This window comes from Phalacrocorax carbo, chromosome 1 (assembly GCF_963921805.1).
Source record: "Phalacrocorax carbo chromosome 1, bPhaCar2.1, whole genome shotgun sequence".
Lineage (NCBI taxonomy): Eukaryota > Metazoa > Chordata > Aves > Suliformes > Phalacrocoracidae > Phalacrocorax > Phalacrocorax carbo.
In genome coordinates, this window is record NC_087513.1 from 129,960,216 (window position 1) to 129,981,881 (window position 21,666).

Genomic DNA, 21,666 nt, shown 5'->3' on the forward strand with positions numbered 1-21,666 from the left:
ACCTCGCTGCGCGGCACCAAGCCGGTCCCGCCGGCGCTCCGGAGGGCGTGGCCCGCCCCGGGGAGGCCGCAGTTCGCGGGGAGTGAGGGCGCCCTTCGGCAAGCACCCCACGGGAGGCCGCCCGGCCGCAAGGCGGGGGGGTGGCGCAGGGCGGCGGGACCGTCACCTCCGCGAGGACGGGGCCGCCCGCCCCAGCCGCCGGGGGCCCGCCGCAGCAGCAGCCAACCAGGAGGCCGCATGCAAATGAGCGCGGCGTACCGTCCCGTCCCTCCCCGGCGCGGAGGGGGCGGTGGCTGCCAGGTTGCCATGGCGACGCGCGGCGGCCGTGCCCCCGGGCGGCTCCCGGGGAGACCCCCCGCCGGGCGGGCACGCGAGTGACGGCGGAGTCCCGCACCGGGCGGGCCCGGGCGGCGGCAGCGGCGGCGGAGGAGGAAGAGGAGGAGGAGGAGGAGGAGGGGGGTGCCGCCGGCCATGCCAGTGCTGGCGCCCGATGCTGAGTCAGAAACAGGTATCCCGAAATCCCACTCTGAGGCGCGGCGCTCGGAGGCCATGGAGGAGCTGGAGCACACCTGCCCCCAGCCTCGCCTGGTGAGTCGGGCCCGGCACCGGGTGGGGGCTCGGCCCCACCGCGGCCCTCCCGCCGGAGGGAGACACCCCCCCCACCGGGCGCTGCGGGGCGAGTGCGGGGCGGGGTGAGGGGGAAGAGGCCAGTGCCGCCCGAGGGCAGGTCCCTTTGTGCGGCGCCGCGCCTCCTCGGGGAAGGGGAGAGCAGAGGTGCTGCGGGGGTGGGCCGCCCCCTCGCCCCAGGTGCGGGTCCCGCCGGGCCGCCCTCGCCGCGCGTAGTCGCTCGGGGATTTCGGGGAGTGGAGTGACGGCTAAGCAGAATTTCCGGTCCCTTCTTGAAAAGCAAAAGAAAAAAAGAAAAAAAAAAATCTCCCTAAGCCCCCGGCGAATTAAGGGTGCGTTTGAGAAAGGCTGTGGCAAGCCCTGCCGCGTCTGTGAAAGCCTGGCGTGAGGCAGCCGGAGCGCAAAGCCGCGATTTCGGCTCAGGTGAGGGGAAGCACGTGACGGGGTAAAGCCGTCTCACACCCAAAAAGCCGCCTGTGTTGCGAAGGGCCGCCGGGAGCAGCGCACGCCCAGCGGGGTGGGCGGCCCCCTCCCCTCCGGGGATCCCCGCAGGCCGGCCCCTCGGCCGGGTTTAGTGCGCCCGAGCTTGGTGCACCAAGCCCATCCCGCCTTTCTCAACTTCAGAGCCCAGTGAGGGGGTTCTCGTTGGATTCGGGATGCGCGAGGAAAGGAGCGTTGGGGAGCTGTGTCTTCTCGGGGACGGGAGGGTGAGGAAGAGCCACGAGGGTGACAGCGGAAATTAACTCCTTTGGCAGTCCTTGGCTGAAGTCGAGGGAAGGCTCCCACAGACCGTGCAGACACCCTGATGAGCCTGCTGCGCCCCAAGAGTTAAGGTGCTGAGAGCTGCCCCCTTTTTTTCACGTGCTAATTTAAAATAATTGTAATATTTCCTTGCTTTTTACTGAAAACTTTTATTATTCCTGTCAGGAATGATTGCTTCTTTCCCCAACATGGTATGCAGAGTTGACAAGGCGGTAGAAAACCTGTTTGCACACACAGATATGCAGAGACAGCATCAAGGTGCAAAAGTGCATGATTGATGCAACAGTTTAGTACTGGAAATTAGATAATTTAATGCCAGAATTCAGTCACAGTCCTAATTAAAGCATATTTAAACATTATACTTCAGTAATTAAATTCAATGCTATAGTTGAGACATTTTTCTGGTATGACAAGAAATAGCAACAGTTGTTGGAGCTGACCTAAATGAATGTTTTCTACTTATAATTAGAATCAACTTTGGAGATGACTGTTAGTTTGCTCATGAAAGGCTTTTGGAGCTGTTTTAATAGGGAAAGTTAGCTCACGTGTTGTTACTGCAGTGTATTCGTACAGGCTGTCTAAGATTTCTCTGTCAAAAGCTCAGATATAACAACCCGTTTGAATATATTACTCCGTGTAGTCTGACATTTTAAAAGATTTTAAAGAAAGAAGTGACAATATGATGCCAGTATTTACAGTATCATGCATTCCAGTATAATTTATGTGGAAATTAAGGTGACAGCTAGAGTACACGAATAAAAAAGGAATTCATTATGATGTTTTAGATCTTCCTGAGTAGCAATAATGGACAATGGAGACATTTTGAATAAAAAATTATGGAAAGCATGTCCTTATGAAGCGATACTTTGTCAATCAGCAGATTTATGTTATTTTCAGGCAAAAAAACAAATTGCCTGGTGAAGTATACACTGTACCTGTTAGGACATAAGCCATGATGCAAGCAAGTGTAGTCAAGTTATGTCTTATGTGAGAAGAATTCAGAGCTGGTGTCCTGAAGAGTTAAAGTGAATCATCCCCTCGCAGATGATCTAATAACACAGATACTGAGTTCCTATCAGATCTTTTTTAAGATCTTCAGTACTTTCTCTGATCCCACTCCTTTGAAGGCAGCAAGTACAGTGGTGAGCCAATAACCAAGTCACTTCCTTCATTAATATAAATGAAAGAGGGTGTCTCAGTTAACATTTTAGCATCTTTTTATTGTCCTGGACCTCAGGATGGCACCTCAGGATGGCTTTGGTACCTCAGAATGATGTAACTGGTAGAAAGTAAAGTGTGGTACTTACAGATGGCTTTTTAACGCTGTTCATTGCTTATTATGAGTCTCTAGAATTAATCATCTAGGCTTTCAAGTCCTTAATATAGGCTTTTTAGGAAGCAATTTTTGTAAAAAAAAAAAATAAAAAAAATATTTCAGAATCAGCTCAAATTTTAGAAGATGAAAAGGGGGTTAGTTCTTTTCTGAAACAGTTGTCCTTTTCATTAAAACAGGAATTATTTATTTAAAGCCTTAAAAACGTGAATATTTTTAATGGATATCTGCCACTAGATCCTCTGATTTTATGCTATGGAGTCTGCTAGCTTGGCAGGAAGTGTCACAGTAGCACTAAAGAAAACCCCTGTATCCTTCAAATAGCAGAACAGGGGACATTGAAGGCAATTCTCAGGTAAGTTTCAATGTGTATTGAAACCAGATGTTTTCCAGTGCCTTGTACTGTTGTGATATAAATTGCCATTATTTTTTTCCCAAGACGCTCTTTGGGTTTTCTTAACTATCTAGAGCATTGATGAGCATTTGTGCTTCAGGCAGTTCCCCTGGTCCATCTCTCACTTAATCTTTGCCTTCTTTACATTCTCAACTTCCACGTATCTGAATGCCAGGAAAGTCTCTTCCCGAGTGACAACATACATACCTTAGTCTCAATGCACAACAAGGAAACAAACCAACTAGAGTTGCAGGCTTTATCCATAGCAGTGATTTTAGCAGTTTTGTAGTCAAGAAAAAAACCACAAATAGTGTTTCTCCAATCCTGGTTTGTATAGTTTTGCATTTATCCATTTCACATCTGGCGCAAACTACTGGGTTAGGCCACTTTTTCATCTACCACTGTCCCATCCATATTTTAAGTGAGCATCGCTTCTCCTACTTAAAGCCTAGGATACCCATGGTTTGGTCATGGGGACCTTCTTTGTTTTAAATGGGATAAACATCGCTGCTGGTCAAATCATGCTGCACATTCAGCGTATGGCAGTTGCCCCCGGATAACTTTCAGCAAGCTGCAGAGCACTGCTGGGCTCTGGGTCTCAGCCTGGGAATCCCAGTGTTAAGGTTTGCCTGCATGCATCCCTACTAAAAATGCCTGTAAGTGAGGCGAGCTTTTAGTTTAACTGGACGGCAGAGATACAGTAGGAGGAAATACCAAAGAGTAAGTACGAAGCCTTGTGAAATTATTTGCTTATTTTTTAATAATTTATTTATGTCCCTTGGGATCAAGGGTTTGACTTTGGTCCCACATGTGGGCAGCCCTTTGAAGGATCAGTATGCACCTCGAGAATTACCAATCCTCACCCTGAAAGAAACAAACATACATTTCAACACACTTTGTTCAGGAAGACAATTCCAGATAGTGTCTTTCATGAGAGGAAACAATGGCAATTTATAAGGACAGTGCTGCAGATATAAAGTAAAACAGAATACACATCGAAACTTGCTTGAAAACAAACTTCAAAACCTACTTCTTCGTTTCATCTTTCCCTTAAACACACTGAGAGCTTCTTTTCCTCACATTTCACCTGTCTGTCATCACAGGCCTCACTTGGAACATCTGGGAAAGTACTGTTGGGACCTGGGTACCAATGTCTTATTTTCAAAACTGGCTGAAGTCCCTAGGGTTAGGTCCACTAAAGGAATGCAGGGCAATGAAACGTATGCTTCCCTTGAAGTACGTATCCTCATTGTGCTTTAAGTCTAACGTGAGACTGAGCCTGCATCAGGAATGCAGGCTCCTCTGCAGCACACAGGGAAAGTCAGGCACAGCTTAAGGAACCTTAAGAAACCAGATAAGCAGAAAACCACCTGAATTACCCAAGGTGAACTACAGGGGAGGAGGGGGAGTATACAGGTAGGTAGTTTGTTTGGCCTGTGCTTGTAGGGCCAGGAGGAATTAAGCATCAGTTTTCACAACTTTAAAGTAAAGTGAATGTATCTTCAAGATGATGTAAAGAAGCAGATAGGTGCTTTTTGCTGTGTCTGCTCTGTCCTTGGCATGGGATCCCAGGAATACTGGGCTGTTCCTGAGATCATGGTTATGTGATATCCATGCTACCATCGGACCGTCTCAGGCAACTCAAGCTGTGGCCAGATCCCACTTGCCTGTGCCAGAGGGGGCATCAGGGCCCTGTGTGCAAAGTACCCACCTGGTTTTTTTCTGCTTAGTGTCACCATTGCTAGGACAGACTAGTTGGAGACTTATGACCTACCCATATGGCAGATAAGACATGTTCTGCCAAGGCACTGAAAGCATCGGGGCCATTTGAGGTTCACCCTGGCAATCCCAGTGCTTTCTCCCAAGCCTGGATTTACTTCTACTGCCTTGTCTTGAGATTCTGAGGCTACAGACTTTTACAGTTCAATAGGAATTAGGTATGAAATATCTTGGGGCCACTGAATCTACCATACTTTGGAGAATGAGACACAGGTACAAGTAGAGATCACAGCTCTCACATCATTATAGGTATCAGCTGCTTTAGCCATTTTGTTTATTTTATTGATTTTTTTAGAAGAAAGGAGAGTATGTTAATTAATTTTTTCAAATTATGTTTAGAGAACACTTTTTCTTTTATTTTTTTTAAGGGTAGGGGAGAACATTTCAGTACTTTCACTCACTGGAGGTGGTTTAAGGGGGCACTAGGTTCCTTTAGACAATTTCCCTGTTGCTGCTGTTAAGCAATGAAATGTTAAGCACAAAATAATTGCAAGAAAAGTGTGTGTGCCTTGGGTTCCTATATTTTCATCCCTAGATGCCTTACTCACTTCATATTTGCAAACAGAGGGTCTGATGCAACCTCTAGAATTATTTCAGATGTTTTATTTCCATGAGCTTCCATAGATATTCATATTTATCTTTCCTGTATCACTGAAAGGTGTATGCAATTTTAATCAGAGGAGCTAACAATTAATTTAGAGGGTTTGTTGTGGTTAAAAAGTGTACCATGCATCTGTTTCTCTCTCACGTGATGATGTGACTTAGGGGGTCTGCCATCTGTTTGCTTCAAAGTGGAACTAATCATAAATACATATGTAAACAGCTTTACATTTGAGGAATCTAAAATTATTTTGTTTGATCAAATATCTTCCTGGTCCTTTACAAGTTTGGTTTCTGCTCTGGATTACTTTTAGTTTTCATAAATGTTGGCTACTACATAAAAAGACAAATCCATAAAAACATGCCAAATGTGGTTGGTACTTGGGAAATGTAGCAATCTTTGCCACGCTTAAAAAAAAAAAAATGGCTGTAGACACTGGAAATGTGCTGTGATTTCCCTTTACTACATCAAAGGCCATGCAATTCGTATACGTTCCAAAATGCCATAGTCTCTGCAAAAACATGTTGCAATACGTATTTGTCAGGTATACAGAACTACAGATATTTTTTGCAGGATTCAGAAATGACACACAAACACAGGGAACAAACATTACATTCCATGTATTGTATTCCTTGTGTGCAAATGCATATTTGCAATGGTATTTTAGAAGCAGCTTTTATTTGGGGAATATTATCAATTTCTTAAATTGTGCTGTTGTCGTTAATATGAAGATTTGTATCATATCTTTAAAAAGGAGTAGAAAGCCATTGTAAATAGATTCTCTCTGCTCCCATCCTCAAAAACATAAAAAACATTATAATGTAACATATATATATAAAATGTAAAAAGAAACCAAACACATACGTGGATGTGGAGCAGAAGAAATACAGAATTAGTAGCTAAATACTACCTACACAGGCAAGAAGCACATGTTGCATATAACCACACATTCAGGATCATGTGCAGACACTCAATGCAGCTGAACTCTCTATCACAATATGTGCTTATACCATTTTTTCCCCATGTAATCTGCATTCCTTTCCTACACACATGTAGGCAGACGGTGCAAGGTGAAAAGCTCTTGTGAAAGGCACTGGATGAACTGGATCTGGTAGAGAAGCCTAATGCACTCCCTGTGGGAAAATAGTTTTTCCCAGGGTGCTTCTGCCTGCCAGTTGGGGAACTGCAGAGAGTACATGCCTCCTGTGTGGGAGGAAAAAATGGGGTTTCTTTTGCTTTAACATAGCACTATTCTGAGTAATGGTTCCTACAAAGTGCTGTCCTACATCCGACATGAAATAATTGATAGACGTTAAGTATTTTTATGTAGAAGGAGAAGTAGAGATTGAATACTGGGCCAAATTCACCCACTATCTTAGCTATGACTCTGTAGATTTCAGTAGATTAACCCTTACCTATGTTAAAGCTGAAGTTAGGTCCTTCTAGGCATACATCAGGTGTGTACACTAAAGTACAAGTGAAAAGAAATGGGTATTGGAAAAAAATATGAACTGAGCTTATCTCCAGTTTCTGGATTGATCAATAAAACACAGAGTAGCATTAGAGCAGTGGTTACACGTTTTTGGTCTGTTGACCATGGCCAACTCTCAGCATTACTCATGGGCCAGCAAGCATCTGCCATTCAGCTTTAATTGCAAATGCACTACAGCCAGTTTGGTTCTGCAGTCCCATTGCAATGTCCGCGTTTTGTGACAGCATCTTCAGGCTACTGCCTGGTAGCCAGAGCCCTGTTGAAGGAGCCACATACTTTATTCTGAAATACTGCATATCCCTCCTCAGTGCTGAGACATCTGATGGCATGGCTAAGTCTCTAGCCATCAGGACAGGAGGACGTCTAGGCTCACAGGCTGCACGCCGCCTTAGCTGCAGTTTGTTCTTTCAGTGGGTCCTACCTGGGTCACCCAAATGCAGTGCTCCTTCCAACTGTGCCAGGGGAGCGGGCTCAGGTGGGTAAGCTGCTGAGGGTCTAATTTCTTTTCCAGCTGGTGTTCATGAAGATTGAGGTGCTTCCTCAATGGCTCCTTCACTTAAGCTTTGCTTGACTTGGGGCCCATCCTACCTCTGTGATTAATTTTATTTTCTAAATAACGTGTTCCAGTTCAGTCAAAAGTTGTGGCTGTCACACAGGAATTTTGTCACAAAATTCTTTGGCCTTTTGGAAATATTAGACTAGATTATATAATAGTTGTTCTAGTTTCATAATCAACGAATCTGGACATACATACATCATTGTGCTTCTTGAGAATGTAGTGAAAGCTGCTTTTCTTCTGTTATATCTTCAATTTGTAATTGCATCTTGCACTTCATCATTACTAACTTAATACTAATGACAAGCAAAGTATATTTGATTGAAGATAAAGTCCAGAAAAAACAACTGAGAATAAAGCAAGTTGGAATGCCTGCAAACAGATTTTTTTTTTTTGTTATTGTTTGTATTAGGTTAATTTGCCTTATTTTAGTTTACATCCACCTCCATGAATCAGCAGAACTGTGGGAGAACCAGCGGGATTTTCTTTTGATATGTTCATTAATATTGGAACTGTTTGTGAAAAGTTTACCTGGAAGCACCCACCTGTAACATTCAATTACAACTTAATTGCTCATAAATTTACTTGTTTGGGTCACCAAAGGTAATGCTTGAGACAACATGTTTTTCATATTTCACAATGTTGACTCCTGAAACCTCAAAGAGAAGACCTTGGTAGTCCTTAATATAGTCTTTCCACTTGTGAAGGGTATTCATACTTAAGAGCCTCAGTGTGTACTTTTAGTTCTTTATCAAGAGTTTTGGTAGTGTTTTTCTCTTAAATGTTCCTTAAAACTGATGTCAGTATTTCCAGTTCTGTAATTATTGTTTGCCAACATCAGGAGCAGGTTCCCAAAATAATCCTTCCGCATATGAGTAGATCTTACCCACCTGACTTGTTCCAGTGAAATCAGTTATCTGTTTTAAATACTGCCCTGAGATAAAAGGGGATTACAGCATCAGACCTCCCACAGAATTTGCCTACTGGCTTAATTGCTTTGTAAGCACAGGCCTAGCCTGCTCTACCAAGTTTTGCCTCTGTAGCTGTACTAGTTCAAGATCTGAAATTTTCTTAGATATTTGTTGATGGGAAAATCTTATTTGACAATACAACTGTTCTCTCTACAAAGACAGCAGCATTTTTGTTTCTATGTGACATTTTGTTTTGTGTGAAGGTGAGGGAGGTAGCATAGCTGTGCGAATCAAAAAATAAAAATCGGGGGGGGGAAAAAGAGTAGCTCCTTCTGCACATGTGGTATGCAATTACCCTGCAGGCAGAGTTATAATGGCAGATGCACTATGGCATACATGGGTCTACGTTTGCCCATTTTAAAAAAATACTTCTGTCTTCCTTGCTGCTATGTAAAACAAAACAAAACAAAAAAAAACCAGAAACAAACAAACAGCCCCAGAAAACAAGGAAACAACACCACAACTGATTATTTCCTATTATAGGCTGTAAACAAAAGAGAGAGCTTGGAGGTGCTTGTGCTTTTGACCTGTTATTTCAGTGGTGTGTTCCTCTACAAATCACCGACCACTTTCCTTTTGATCCATTAGAAACATAAGCTATGAATGTTATTCTGCTGACCAGCAGCTAAGTTAAATGGCTACCATAGCCTAAGAGACTATGAAGAGTGATAATAAAAAGGCAGCATCAAGACACACCTGAAAATAAGCTGTGTCTAGCTGTCACGTGTCGTAAAGTCTCCTGGCCACAGAACTAGCTACGTGCTGGCTGCCACCCTGTACTCTCTCCTCTCTGGGCTGCTGTCTCATTAAATATAGTCAGGGGTTACAAAGATGTTACTGGGTGGAGATGGAGCTGTGAGGCATTTGCTAGGAAGCCCCCCTTTACCTACCTCCCACCTTTTAATTTCCTGAAGTTTATTGAGCATCATTCAGTTATTTTGCAGATTTGTGAGAATGCAAGTAAGATCCTGTTTAAACTTGTCATAGAATGAATGGCTTCTGATATGCTAGGGTTATTGGATATGATGTTTTTGCATACGTCCATTTTTAGGAAGTGAATTTAATTATAATTGAATGCACTGTCTTCATTCCCAGGAAATAGGACATGCAATTCAAGAGTTTTTAACATCTCCTGAAGTAAATATCACTAACAAGGCCTAATATTACAATGACTTCTCCATTTATGACATGTAATAGGCTTTCTCTAGACACCACATATTAATAAAACAGTAACAATGTGGCATTTGGACTGCTTAAATGAAGTAAGGTCTCCCTGCTGACACCAGCTATAAGGTGCGTATGTCATCAAGATTACACGGTGCTCACACTTTGTGGTTAATAATTTTCTTTTCCTATCTATTAAAGCTCTAGAAATTGGAAGAGCTATCAGTTCCAACACTGTATAAACCACCTTGCAGTTAACAGGGAAGGGCAACAAAAATAATCAAAGTTGTGGACCAGCTTCTGTACAAGGTACAAACAAACAAGGTAAAGCTCTTCAGTCTCGAAAACGTGGCTGAGGGGAGAGAAGAGAAAGGACTATGAAATCGTGAGAGGCAGGGAATAGGTGACTATGGATGAATTTACTGAAGCTTCCAGTATAAGAATATCAACTAATACAAGGAGGAGGCAGGTGTTGAACAGATGAAATGGGATAATTCATCACTGAACTCATGCTTACGCTATAGAGCACCTTGCTACAGGATGATGCAGACCTCAGAAGCTTACCTGGGTCCAAAATACGAGGCTGATTTGATTTGTTTGACTAGCTGCAAAATGTAAATGCCTAGAAAATAATAAAGGCATAGATGAAGGGAAAAATCTGTCAGAGAAAACAGGAGTACATTTGCACAAAGTCTTTGTCTAACCATCTGATTATTGGCAAAACTATAGTGAACTTCTAAAAGTACTTTAATGGATTAACCAAAATGAAAAAGCTGCTATATAAATTACTTGCTCTCTTCTCCCAATTCTAGTAATTACTGACAAGAAACTGGAAAGAATACAAGTAATTACAAAATGAAAAAGGTTTGGTAAATGATTTCTGGTTTTTAATAATTTCTTGAAATATTTTTTCTTATGCTATAATATACAAACTAAATAGTCTCATTTTACTCCTAAGATGCATTTTTGTTAAGCTCAGCAACATTTTTTCTAGGCCAGATAAAATGAAATCGTATTGGATACTCATTGGGAAGCTATTGCTGTATTTCCCTTGATCTGTCAACACATGGCATTTATGCATTTCTCTATGTGGCTTTGACAGAATATTACTGATTTTAATCTGTTGTATTTAATGGGTTTTCATATCCAGTGACTGGGAGGTCACAGAGTAATGGGAATATTGACAGGTCTGGTTCTAAGCCCTTGGCCATAAAGCGAGCTTTAATGATGAGCATTTACAAAAGCTGGACTGATGGGAAGCTAATAGAGGTTGTTCTCCATTGAGCAAAGACTGAAAGAAAAGTCTTGGTGTTATAAAGGCATTTACGTGGATAAAAAGCACCACTGTGTTTGCCTGGGGGAAAAAAAATATCTTCCTGCAAACCAGGCCTATTTCCTTCAAATAATCTCTGAGGAAACAGCCTCTGCCAAGCTAGGATCTGATTACCAGTTGCAGGCCCCAGACCATAGCCATTATTGTTTTAACATTTCTGCCTTCCTCTTTATCCCAGCGGGAACCAGGCTGTATGGGCTGCCATGTAACTTGACCTTGCTTGGAGATAAAAAGACAGGTTAGCACACAGCGATCATAAAGCCAGAAGCAAAAAGACAGTATTTAGAAAATGAAGGAAGGAGCTGACATGGTATGATTATGTGTAATGTTCTATGCTGTGCGGCATGGGTGGCCTGATGAACAGGTTTCTGTCCACAAAACCCAGACAGAAAGTTAGACTCGCTCATAGTTTCTCCATTTTTAACCTTGTCTCTGCAGAGATGCTGTGATTTTCATCACTAAGATTCTAATGATGATTTCCTGCAATATTTAAGATTATGATAAAAAGGAAAGAAAAATGGAGGGAGAAAACCAAGAAATCTACTTAAAATTTTAGTGCTTTTGGTAAACAAAATGACTAGTAAATCAGCAGAAGAGCTAGATATGAATCTTTAAGTCTTTGTTGCCGTTCTACTGTTGTCCTCTGAGCTTTCCATGCTCAAGCCAGCAAGTTCAGAGGCCAGCAGCAAGTAGGCATGACATGTTTTAAAGTGTCTCAGGGATGCTAAAGAAAATAAATGTTCAATGATTAAACATTCAGGATATAAAAGCTGAAAAAAAGCTGTAAAGGGGAAGAGAGATTCTGTTATTATCAACCGTGGGTGCTCAAACTGGTATGACAACTGTACATCACACAAGTGGTCACTGTTGAAACCGAACCAAACCACTGCTGCAAGGCCCCGAGGCCCCAGCTAAATCATCATGGAGACAAAGTAAGGGATAGATTTCCTTTGGCTTGTGGCAGCTACCACCTAATTTCACAAAAACAAACTAAAACTCAGCTCATGGTAGTTTGCTGTTTCCATGATTTCGTAAAGATTTCAAGCCAAGAGCAGCAGAAGTGTGTTTTTTCATATCGGACCATATGGCAGATAATAAATATCTGAGGTTCTGATTGCTGATAACTACCTACATAGGCATGGACAGAAAATGTGATTTCTGTAATCAAGTTTCCCGACAGATAATGCCACGTCATTCTTCACACATCCTCACTCTCTCTCTTATATCTTTAAGTTATAAGCTCTTCAGAACAAGTACCCTTGTGGTGCTCTGATCACAGTTAGAGCATTTTAGTACTGTTACAATATGTGTCAGACCAGAGAAAGGAGTTGCAGCTCAGTTAGTTCTAGTTAGGTGGGACTTCTAGTTGCAGTCTTGGCTTTATTTTGAATGGCTCCTCAAAATTATACAAGGATCTTTCCAAAGACACAACAAAAGAACCTGTAGTCTAAACCGTTTGTACTGACGTCTTGTCAGTGGGAGGAGCTGGTGCTTGTGAGGAGGTGGCCCGTTTGCAGCTTTCTAAATCTCTATTAGTTTTTCCAGCTATTATTTACACATAGCAGAATACATTTTGCATCTTGGACCTTTGGACTCATTGAGGCCAAACTAAGGATTAAGATGTTCGAGCCATCAAAACTGACTTTGCCCTGCAGAAGAAAAATTATGTACCTGTACCTACTTCAAAAGTGCTTGAGCTTCTCAACAGACAAAGAATTAAGTTGCATGATGTGTTTGGAAAGCTTTATTTTCCTCATCATTTTACCTTGTGTGAATTGTATATGCTAAGGGGTGACCAAAGAGCAAAAATCTCCAGGGAAAAAAACAGCATTAAGCCTGGTTACAGCACCCTGCCACAGTTAAATGGTTCTTTTTAACTACTTGGTGGAGAAAACAAATCTAATTCCTTTGGGTTTTTTTTTTTCCCCTTCCAGACTCTGACGGCCCCGGCTCCATTTGCAGACGAAACAAGCTGTCAGTGCCAAGCGCCCCATGAGAAGCTAACCATTGCACAAGCCCGCCTGGGAACACCAGGTATGTGTAGAGAGCAACATCAGCAGGGCCATGAGTGCTGGGACCACAGGACCAAAGCACAGGCTTTCCCTTACAAACATCTGTCAATGCTCACTTGTGCCTTCCACTTGAAAGCAGAAAGGCCAGCCTGGTATCTGGTGCTATCAGGTGATAGGGAAGAAGCCAGTAACCGGAGGACCATTATCCTCTGCTAAAGAAACAACACGAGAAAACATTTCAAGTTAGAATTTGATGTTTTCGTGGATGTCTGCATGATGGTTGGAAGGAAGGCTTGCCAGTGTTGTGTAGTGGCTTCCTCCTGGATTCTCTTCCCATACTGCCTCTGTATACTGGAAAACCTTTCACTGATGTTTTTGTTGACCACATTAGACCTTAAGTGGCCTTAAAGGCCATTTGCCCTTTGAAAACAAACCATGCCCTATTTTGGAACTCCTTCTGGATATTTTTTCCAGACCTACCTTTGTGATTGGGCTGGGGAAATAGGATGATTTCACAGAGAGTCCCAAATGTATACTTCAGCCCCTCTAAATTCCAAGAGATTCTTTAAATAAAGCCTTTGTATACTTATTTCACATGTTTAAAATAAGCTTTTAAAGTATGAACACTTTCTAGGGGTAAGCTGCAGCTTTCCAGTCAGCTCTGCAAGGAACAGTGTTCTCCTGTGCACCCTTGGATGTCCTTACAGCAGAGACATCTCTCTCTAGCACTGAAGCACAGTCCATGGAGGTTGGAGCTCTGTTGCTCTAATCTCCGCTGTCCTTTTGCTTGGATGTGGCACCAGTGTCAGCTGCATCATTTGGTATAGCAAGTCCTTTTTCTATCTGGAGGCTGCTGCTGAAGATGCTGTACAGAAAGCAAGAGTTATAAGGGTGATAGCAGGAGGATGGTGAGAAAAGGAAATTATAGGCTCATTAGAAGAGAAGAGCTTGGGGGAAGTATGAAAAAAGGGAAGTGGAAGGTTTATGTGGAAGAGGTAAGCAATACATTTTTTGCAGCCATAAGCTGTGGAAAAAAGAAAGTCACACACAAGAGGGGAGGAAAAGGGAGAGGATAGGAAAAAATTGAAAAAATCCAGAAGGCAGAACTGACTAGAAAGGCAGAGAGAAAAGAACAAGACATATGGTGGAACCCCGAATGAGACAGGAAGATGACATTTTTTTCTAAATTAGAATATGGGGATGATGGATGATAATAAATAGGCTAAGTCTGCGAGAAAGCAGCAGAAAGTACAGAGAAGAACAAGTAATGAGCAGGATAAAATGCTGCGAGTTCACCCACAGTGCATTTTGAACAACAGAACCAGGGTAAATCTCTGCAATTGTCTTATCTGGGAACAAAAACCTGTCCATTAGAATTAAGTGCAACTTGTTTTGGATCTGAAAAATCACTGTTGTGTTTCTTTCTCCACAGTTGACAGACCTGTCAGAGTGTATGCAGATGGCATATTTGACCTCTTCCATTCTGGCCATGCTAGAGCTCTTATGCAAGCCAAAACTCTATTCCCAAATAGCTACTTATTAGTAGGAGGTAAGATCAGAGTTATTTATTGTGCTGGATTTTTGCTTCTGTGCTTCAGTATCAGAGAGTTATTGCTGTGCTTGCACCCCCAGCTGTTTATGCACTGTGACTTTGAATGCTGCTTTCACTCTGGGGGCTTTCTATAGGCGATTTGCCTTGAATTATGTCTTACAATTGCATCAATTAAAGTAAAAGTCAAATTCTGCCCTCAGCAGCACAGGCACAATTCCCATTCTAGTTAAAGCAGGTGCCTGCATGACTCTGAGCTTAGAATAGCTCCATATGAATAATTTACCTTTTTCAGTTATTCGCTCAAAATTGTTCAAAGATGGAGATGAGAGAATGAGATCAACCGCTCATTTATTTCTGGCTCCTCGGTCACTCCGCCAGCCAGGCACAGCCCACGTCCCCTGGCTGCCAGGTCAGTACTGTGTGTGCAGACCCAGCCTTCAACATCAGCACGGAAGCTAAATCCAGCCCCTTACCATTGGAGACCCAAATGTAGGTCATGATTTGAACGTAGTTTTCAGCTCAGAAATGTCCCCAGGCAGGTTACTTTCTTATAATTTTTTTTTTTTTTTGCCATGACTATCTTCTTTTTTTGCTGTGCAGCTGGCTAAGAGCTGTTCAGCAGTTGGTACGTGCCTGAGTCGTCACTGGAGGGTGGCTGTGTCCTGCCTAGCTGGCTGTGCAAGCCCTGCTCTCCTGAGGCCTCATAAACATGCCTTTCGGTTCCAGTTTCCCTGCACCTTTGGGCTTGAGATATGCCTTGCATAAACATTTCACAGCAGCAACAATAAAATGAATGTGAATACAACCTTCAGACGCTTTATAAGATGCATTATTTTGCATCTTTGTCCCAAATCAGTTGAGAGGGGAGAAAAAAAGACCCAGCACAGAGGAAAAGCAAAATCTCCTTATAAACACACTTCTTGGTTTTACTCTTTTACGAATTGTGGCAATTCTCATGGAGCGTCCTGTGAGGGAAAGGAGATAGCTCTTTGTTCTGAAGGAAGCATTTAGGACTCTCTTTTTTTCCTGCTGAGCCAGATAGCTTGCAGAAGCAGCTAGTGGAGGTGCAAGACTGTGAGGTTTTTAAAAAAATGCAAGTTATGTAGGTTTTGTTGTTGCTTTTAAATGGGGGTGTGTATGTGTGTCCCAGATCTGTCCTGATTTTGCTCTGGGGCAAAAGCCTGGCTCTTTTGAAATTCATGGCATAGCTTCACTTTGCCCTTATTTTTGGCATGAAGGACAAAGCAGCCAGCACTCATCAGCGCCTCTTCCCAGCAAGAAACTCTGCATCTTAGCGTGTTTAAAAAATGGGCACCTTTCCACACCCACATACAATTTGTGCTGCAAAAGCACTCGTGTCATGTGTCTTTGTGGGCACTATAACCAACCCCTTTTATTTCTCATTGTGAAGACAATTATTTGGGGGCTAAGAAAAATTTTTAATAGATATTTATACCTTCCCAAATCAGTCATTAGAGCAGGATTACAGAATCAAAAGGAAATACAGAGATATTGTGTCTGCACTGTACATGAACAAATAGCAATCAAAAAATGAAATCAAACCTTTCTACAGAATTCAAGCAAAAATTACTATTTTCCAATAATTTTAGAAGACCCTTTTTCCAGGAGAGGGTAGATTTAAGATGACTTAAAGGCTGTAAATAAATATAAATACAATCTCAGAAGGGATCTTTCTACTGAAAATGCTTTGATCTCCGTTCAATTTCTTGTCAGCGGGCATGAAAAATGACATAATAGGATAGAGTAGCATTTTGCTAGCTGAAATTCATATGTATATTATTATCTGGCTTTGAATTTTGCACAGACTCCAGGGCTATCTAAGCCTTCTTACATTTTTCCTAGTTTAAAGGTCCTTAACGACCATCACAGCAAGAACATCCATTTTAGATCTCAAAAAAGACTGCATCTTTGCCAGCACCTTACCTGATAGGTTGATGTTTTCAAATTAGAAAGAAGCAGCAGCTGTAGGGCTGCTCTCACACTTCCCTGCAGCACTAATGACATTGCACTTATCATTTGTGAAGTACATTTACTGTTTGTCCCGGTGTCACAGACAAGTAAGATCCAAAGGCACAGGTCTGACCTCTGGTGAAGGACAACCACTGTCAACCCAGCTATAAATGGATACCTCATTATTCCATGTGGGGTATCAAATGACTATTGTAGCTGTTATATTGGACAGTTACAGTTGTGGGGACAGGCCACTGTGTTTTATGCAACATTATGTGGGTAGAAAGATAATACGTAACTTTTATAGTTATGCAGTAACATGGGTGTTGTTTCCCCTCATTTTAAAGCAATGTGGCAAAGTATTGGTACATTCAGAGTTAAAGATGCAGGATTTGCTCGTTCCTCTAGAACATATGGCTTCTCCCCATCCTTTCTATGGCGCTTCCTATTTGAACATGGCACAAGCCTTACTTCTCTTTCTATGAAACCTGCTGAACTCAAAGCTAAACTCAGAGACAGATTCCTGTAAAATCTGCCATGAATTGTTTTCCACCAGTGTCTATTTAGTGAGAAACTGTTCTGCTGCAATTTAGAACTTTGTTGGCAAATTCATCATTTAGAGCAGTGCTTACATAAGAACAAAAAGCACGAGCAGGAGGCCCAGAGAGGCTTAGGTGACTCCGTCTTTGGAAACTCAGCTGGGCATGGACCTGAGCAATGCATGTAGTTGACCTTTCTCTGAGGAGGGGGGTTGGATTAGGTGGTGTCCAGTGGTGCCTTCCTGCCTCGACCATTTTGTGTTACATGACATTTGCGAGCACTCTGTCATTGCTGAAATTTCACTTTTTGATTGTTTTTAAAGCATTGTCCATCACACCTGAAATCTCACAGCCCATGAAATCCCCACTTATGTGCATATAGTACTGCTTGAGATGTCCTACAATATCTCGCTTGGGCTCTGGCTGCAGAAAGGGAAGGATCTCTCAGAAGTTTATGGTTGTAGCTGCCAACCCTGAGCAGAACTCTTAGATGCCCTGGAGCATCCCAAAACTAGCTAAGCTAATAACTAAGTGCTTAATGGCATTATCAGGAAATATTTAACTGCTGGTCATGCTAATTCTACTGAGCATAGAGCCATTTTGTTGATACTTCCATATTTTAGTTTGCAGTGACGATTTAACTCATAAATTCAAAGGCTTCACTGTGATGAATGAAACTGAGCGATATGAAGCCCTCAGACACTGTCGTTATGTGGATGAGGTCATCAGAGATGCACCCTGGACACTGACACCTGAGTTCCTTGAAAAACATAAGGTACATTTCTCCCCGTATCCCTCCCTCCCCCTGTGTAGACTGACAGTTGAGAATAAAGAGCAAGCCTGTGAAATTCTATTAGCTGGAGCAAAATCTTTAATTCAGTTAATTCTAGTCACTGAAATTAGGTACATGGCGTTGCTTGCCTCCATCTTTGTCAGAAAATGTTATATTTGTCTTGCCTTTTTTTTCTCAGGATGCTGAGATCATTTCTGTAGTGTGATTTGTGAGTGGCAAAATAACGCTGAAGAATTACTCACCAATTGACTTTCAGGAAAGGAGATTCATCATGAACGAGAAAAGTTATCATGTAGTGACTAAAGTCCTGTTAAAGTCCTGAATTAAAGGCACGTTTCTTACTAATGTCAACAGGTACAATAATTGGTCAGAAATACATAACAGTGTCATGTGGCCTCTGAAAGGCAGGACAGAATTTCTTATGTGCTATTAACTGTCTTACAGTATATATCAATCTTAACAAAAGCACAATTGACTAGGATGTATTTTAGTGTCCACGCCACTGGGTGATGAATGGACAGCACGACTACTAGGTATGTGTATATACGCACAGCCCTGAGTAGGCAGAATCAATAATCCTGCCTCCATGGTCTTGAAAGCCAAGGCTTTGCCACTTGACTGAGTTCTTCCAGTAGCAGTAAAAGCAGGAATGGGTGTCTTAGGCTTTCTACAGCATATCACGCAGAGTGAGCCAGAGCAATGTGTTAATGGCAGATGCTTCTGGAGACAAGCTTCCCGTTCTTTCATAACCGATCATACAACACAGCAGTTGTAGGCCTAAATCTAGTGCAATATTCTAGGTGATGGCTTTAGGATGAGAATGTCAAAAGCAAGTCAGCTGAAGGCGAGGAAAGAGATGATCCTCCACAATGACCCCCCAACTGAACCAAAATTCAGTGATGGTGGCATGTGATTCTTCTGTTCACTGGCAGATTGACTTTGTAGCCCATGATGACATCCCGTACTCCTCCGCTGGCTCGGATGATGTATACAAACACATAAAGGAGGCAGGTAAGGGCAACTTTACATTTTTAGCACCTTCCTTTTCAGCCTCAGCTCAAATTCTTCTACTGCCTTTTAACCATGACTGCTGGGAGAGAAGCAGTAGAGATAATACCACATTCTCGTACATCCTAATGGTAGGTACTGCTGACTTGAGCAGAAAGGTTCACTTTGTAAAACCACAAAGGATGTCCTTGGCTGAATTCCTGCCATAACCCCAGGAAACCATTCAGATCTGTCACGGAAGAGTCCCATCTGGGTTTTTCTAAACAATTTCATGATGCTCACCTAAGAGCTCTGAACTGATGAAAATGAGTTCAGTTCCCACAGCAGCCCAGCCAACTTCAGTGGTTTGTTTATAACCACAAACTGATGGCTCCTTGACACAGCCCAGTCCTGAACATGGGCAAGCACAGGCAGCCTTCAGGAGTCATTAGGATCCACTTCTGATTTGCACTGAGGGTTCTTTATACTACACTGGCAAAGGGTTTATGTCAGCACTAGTGTGATTCATTTGCCATGACTATTTAGCAGTTTGGTTGACTACCATATTACATTGAACATGACCATACTGAAGTAATCAGGAGTTTGTATTTCTTAGTTCAAGGAAGCTGAATTAAATCTGAGGTGACAATATTAAGCCGCTGTTTGCCAGCAGCAGCTGTCCTAACACAGTGAACAGCCCAGTAAGAGGAAGTGATCATACCTTTCTTCTGCTCCCTGGAGGTGCTGCCCTGAAGACTGGCAAATCCATCCTCTTCCTGGGCTACATAGACATGTATATTGGAGGCTTAAAAAAATTCCAGAGCGAATCTGCCTGATGGTAATTTGTCACACAAAGTGACCTTCTCAAGCTATACAATGGCAGCAGTAGACCAGGTATTGACCTGAGCTGAAAGAATAAGTTTTTTATAGCAGCAGTTCTTGATCTTTTTCCACTTGCAAACCTCACTGTGGTGTCAGACTCAAACCCTCCTTTGGGAACTGCTGTTTTACAGTTTCAGAGCCAGCACCATCTTACTTTGCTAGGCAATGGAACAAAGGTACCTCTGGTAAGGACAGGTCACCAAGGGACATACAGCATACGTGCTGATCCAGGCAGCTATGTGGCCTTTCTTCTCTAAGGTGCCGAGTGCACAGGACAACATGACAGGAGCCTTTGGTGTCACTGCATCGTTACCAGACTGAGCTGGAGAGTGTCCAAATCTGGCACATCCTTCTCTGCTGTTGCTGGGCACAGGTGCAGTGCGCACACATCCTGATGAGAAATTCAAACTTTGCAGAATAGACTTACAGCTTCAGGGGCTTGTGGCCTGTCCTGTGTCTGTCACTGCGAGATGCTGGAGAAGTGACTTCAGTCTTGTATGTCTAAATTTTGTTACATATAAACTGGGAATAAAGTTACCTTATTTGTGAAAAGTATTGAGATCTAGTGCTGTAATACTCCTAATGCTCCAGAACAGCATTATTAAAATAGTCAATTTTTCCTGGGGTGTATTGTTTTAAGTAGACCAATGCTACAGATGCACTTGTGCATTTTCCTTAGTTCCAGTACTCCCATTTTCCCCACATCAGGTTGTTGGGGAGCAGAGGAGGAGATGGGAACTGCAGAGGTCCTTGTGTAGATCCCCATGGGCTCCCATTTCCCCATTTTCTTCAATGGGTGGGAGGTTATATGGCAACGGTGAGCTGGGTGACAGTGCACTGACTAAACTTCTGCACATCTGTGAACTATTATTTTGGAAAACATGAATCAGTCCAACACATGAAGCATATGAAAGCAAAATCAGTGGCTAAAGGTAACATTCTCATATATGGGTTTGTGCACTTACTTGAAACCAATTCCACTTTTGGCTTAGCAAGGGTGGGGTTTGGATTTGTTCATATATTCTTGTAGCTCCTATCTGTAACGGCTTCTGGCTCAAAGTGGTTTTTACTGCTTCCAAAAATAGTTTCCTGAGTGATTGCTGCAAGCCTGAAAAGCACGATCAGGGAAACCTCTCTTCTCGTGATTAAAATAACCTATTTCTTAGCAGAGTATTAATTAGAGATCAGGACGAAAAAATATCCCATAGCATTTAGTCACGAGAGGCTGCTAAGCTTCTTGATTCCTTCTCCAGATCTTTTTCTAACCCTGTGAAATTATCTAGTAATGCCTGCCTACTTCAAGTGAACATGTGAGGATTAATTTGCCAGTAGCTATACCACCCTTTTAAGACGAAGCACTACTTCATTTTGCAAAACCATTTCCCGTCTTATCTTACAGCTCTCTCTCATCAGCAGCTTGATGTTGCAATTACATATAAGTGATAGTAGTAATTTTTTGTAGCCCTACCTAACTACTAAACCAAGGTGTGCTAGCACTTTGCTATTATTGCCTTTGTGACTTGCTTTAACAGTTCAAGTGGTCCTGTCTTGATAAGGAGCAATCAAAAAAGCAATGTGTTCCTCAGGTGTGTTGAGGAAAATACAAGCAGTATTAATAAATGGCCAGTTTTATTAGGGATGGATCTGTTGGAGCAGGGAGAGTGGTTATGCAGCTACTGACATGGCCAGATAGAAGTCAAATGGGAGCTATGGAGACCGATACCGTCAGCCCCCACGGTGTATCTGTGTATGTGTTCACACGACCGCTACACTTCATCTTCCTGTTACAAGTTACTGGCACCTCCAGGGTGTTTTCCAGTTATTGGAACATATCTTTTACCTGAAGGTACTTCCTTGCTTTGGCCAAGGCCAGAGGCTGGTCTGTTTTACTCAGCAGAACAAAGACTGTCAGATGGTG

At 42.6% G+C, this 21,666-nt stretch overlaps 1 protein-coding gene across 2 annotated transcripts in view; it reads left to right on the plus strand.

The window, feature by feature from the left end:
- The window catches only part of PCYT1B (phosphate cytidylyltransferase 1B, choline), a 47,606-nt gene that overhangs the window by 14,214 nt on the left and 11,726 nt on the right, over positions 1–21,666 (plus strand). The window contains exons 1-5 of one of the 2 annotated variants that reach the window (XM_064473938.1): positions 264–588; positions 12,947–13,046; positions 14,457–14,573; positions 17,710–17,861; positions 18,812–18,890. In XM_064473938.1, the coding sequence (XP_064330008.1) occupies positions 472–588; positions 12,947–13,046; positions 14,457–14,573; positions 17,710–17,861; positions 18,812–18,890 (565 nt within the window). In that variant the 5' untranslated portion in view covers positions 264–471. Of the gene's footprint in view, positions 1–263; positions 589–12,946; positions 13,047–14,456; positions 14,574–17,709; positions 17,862–18,811; positions 18,891–21,666 lie in introns of those variants that run through there. The other variant, XM_064473928.1, reaches the window with a different exon arrangement.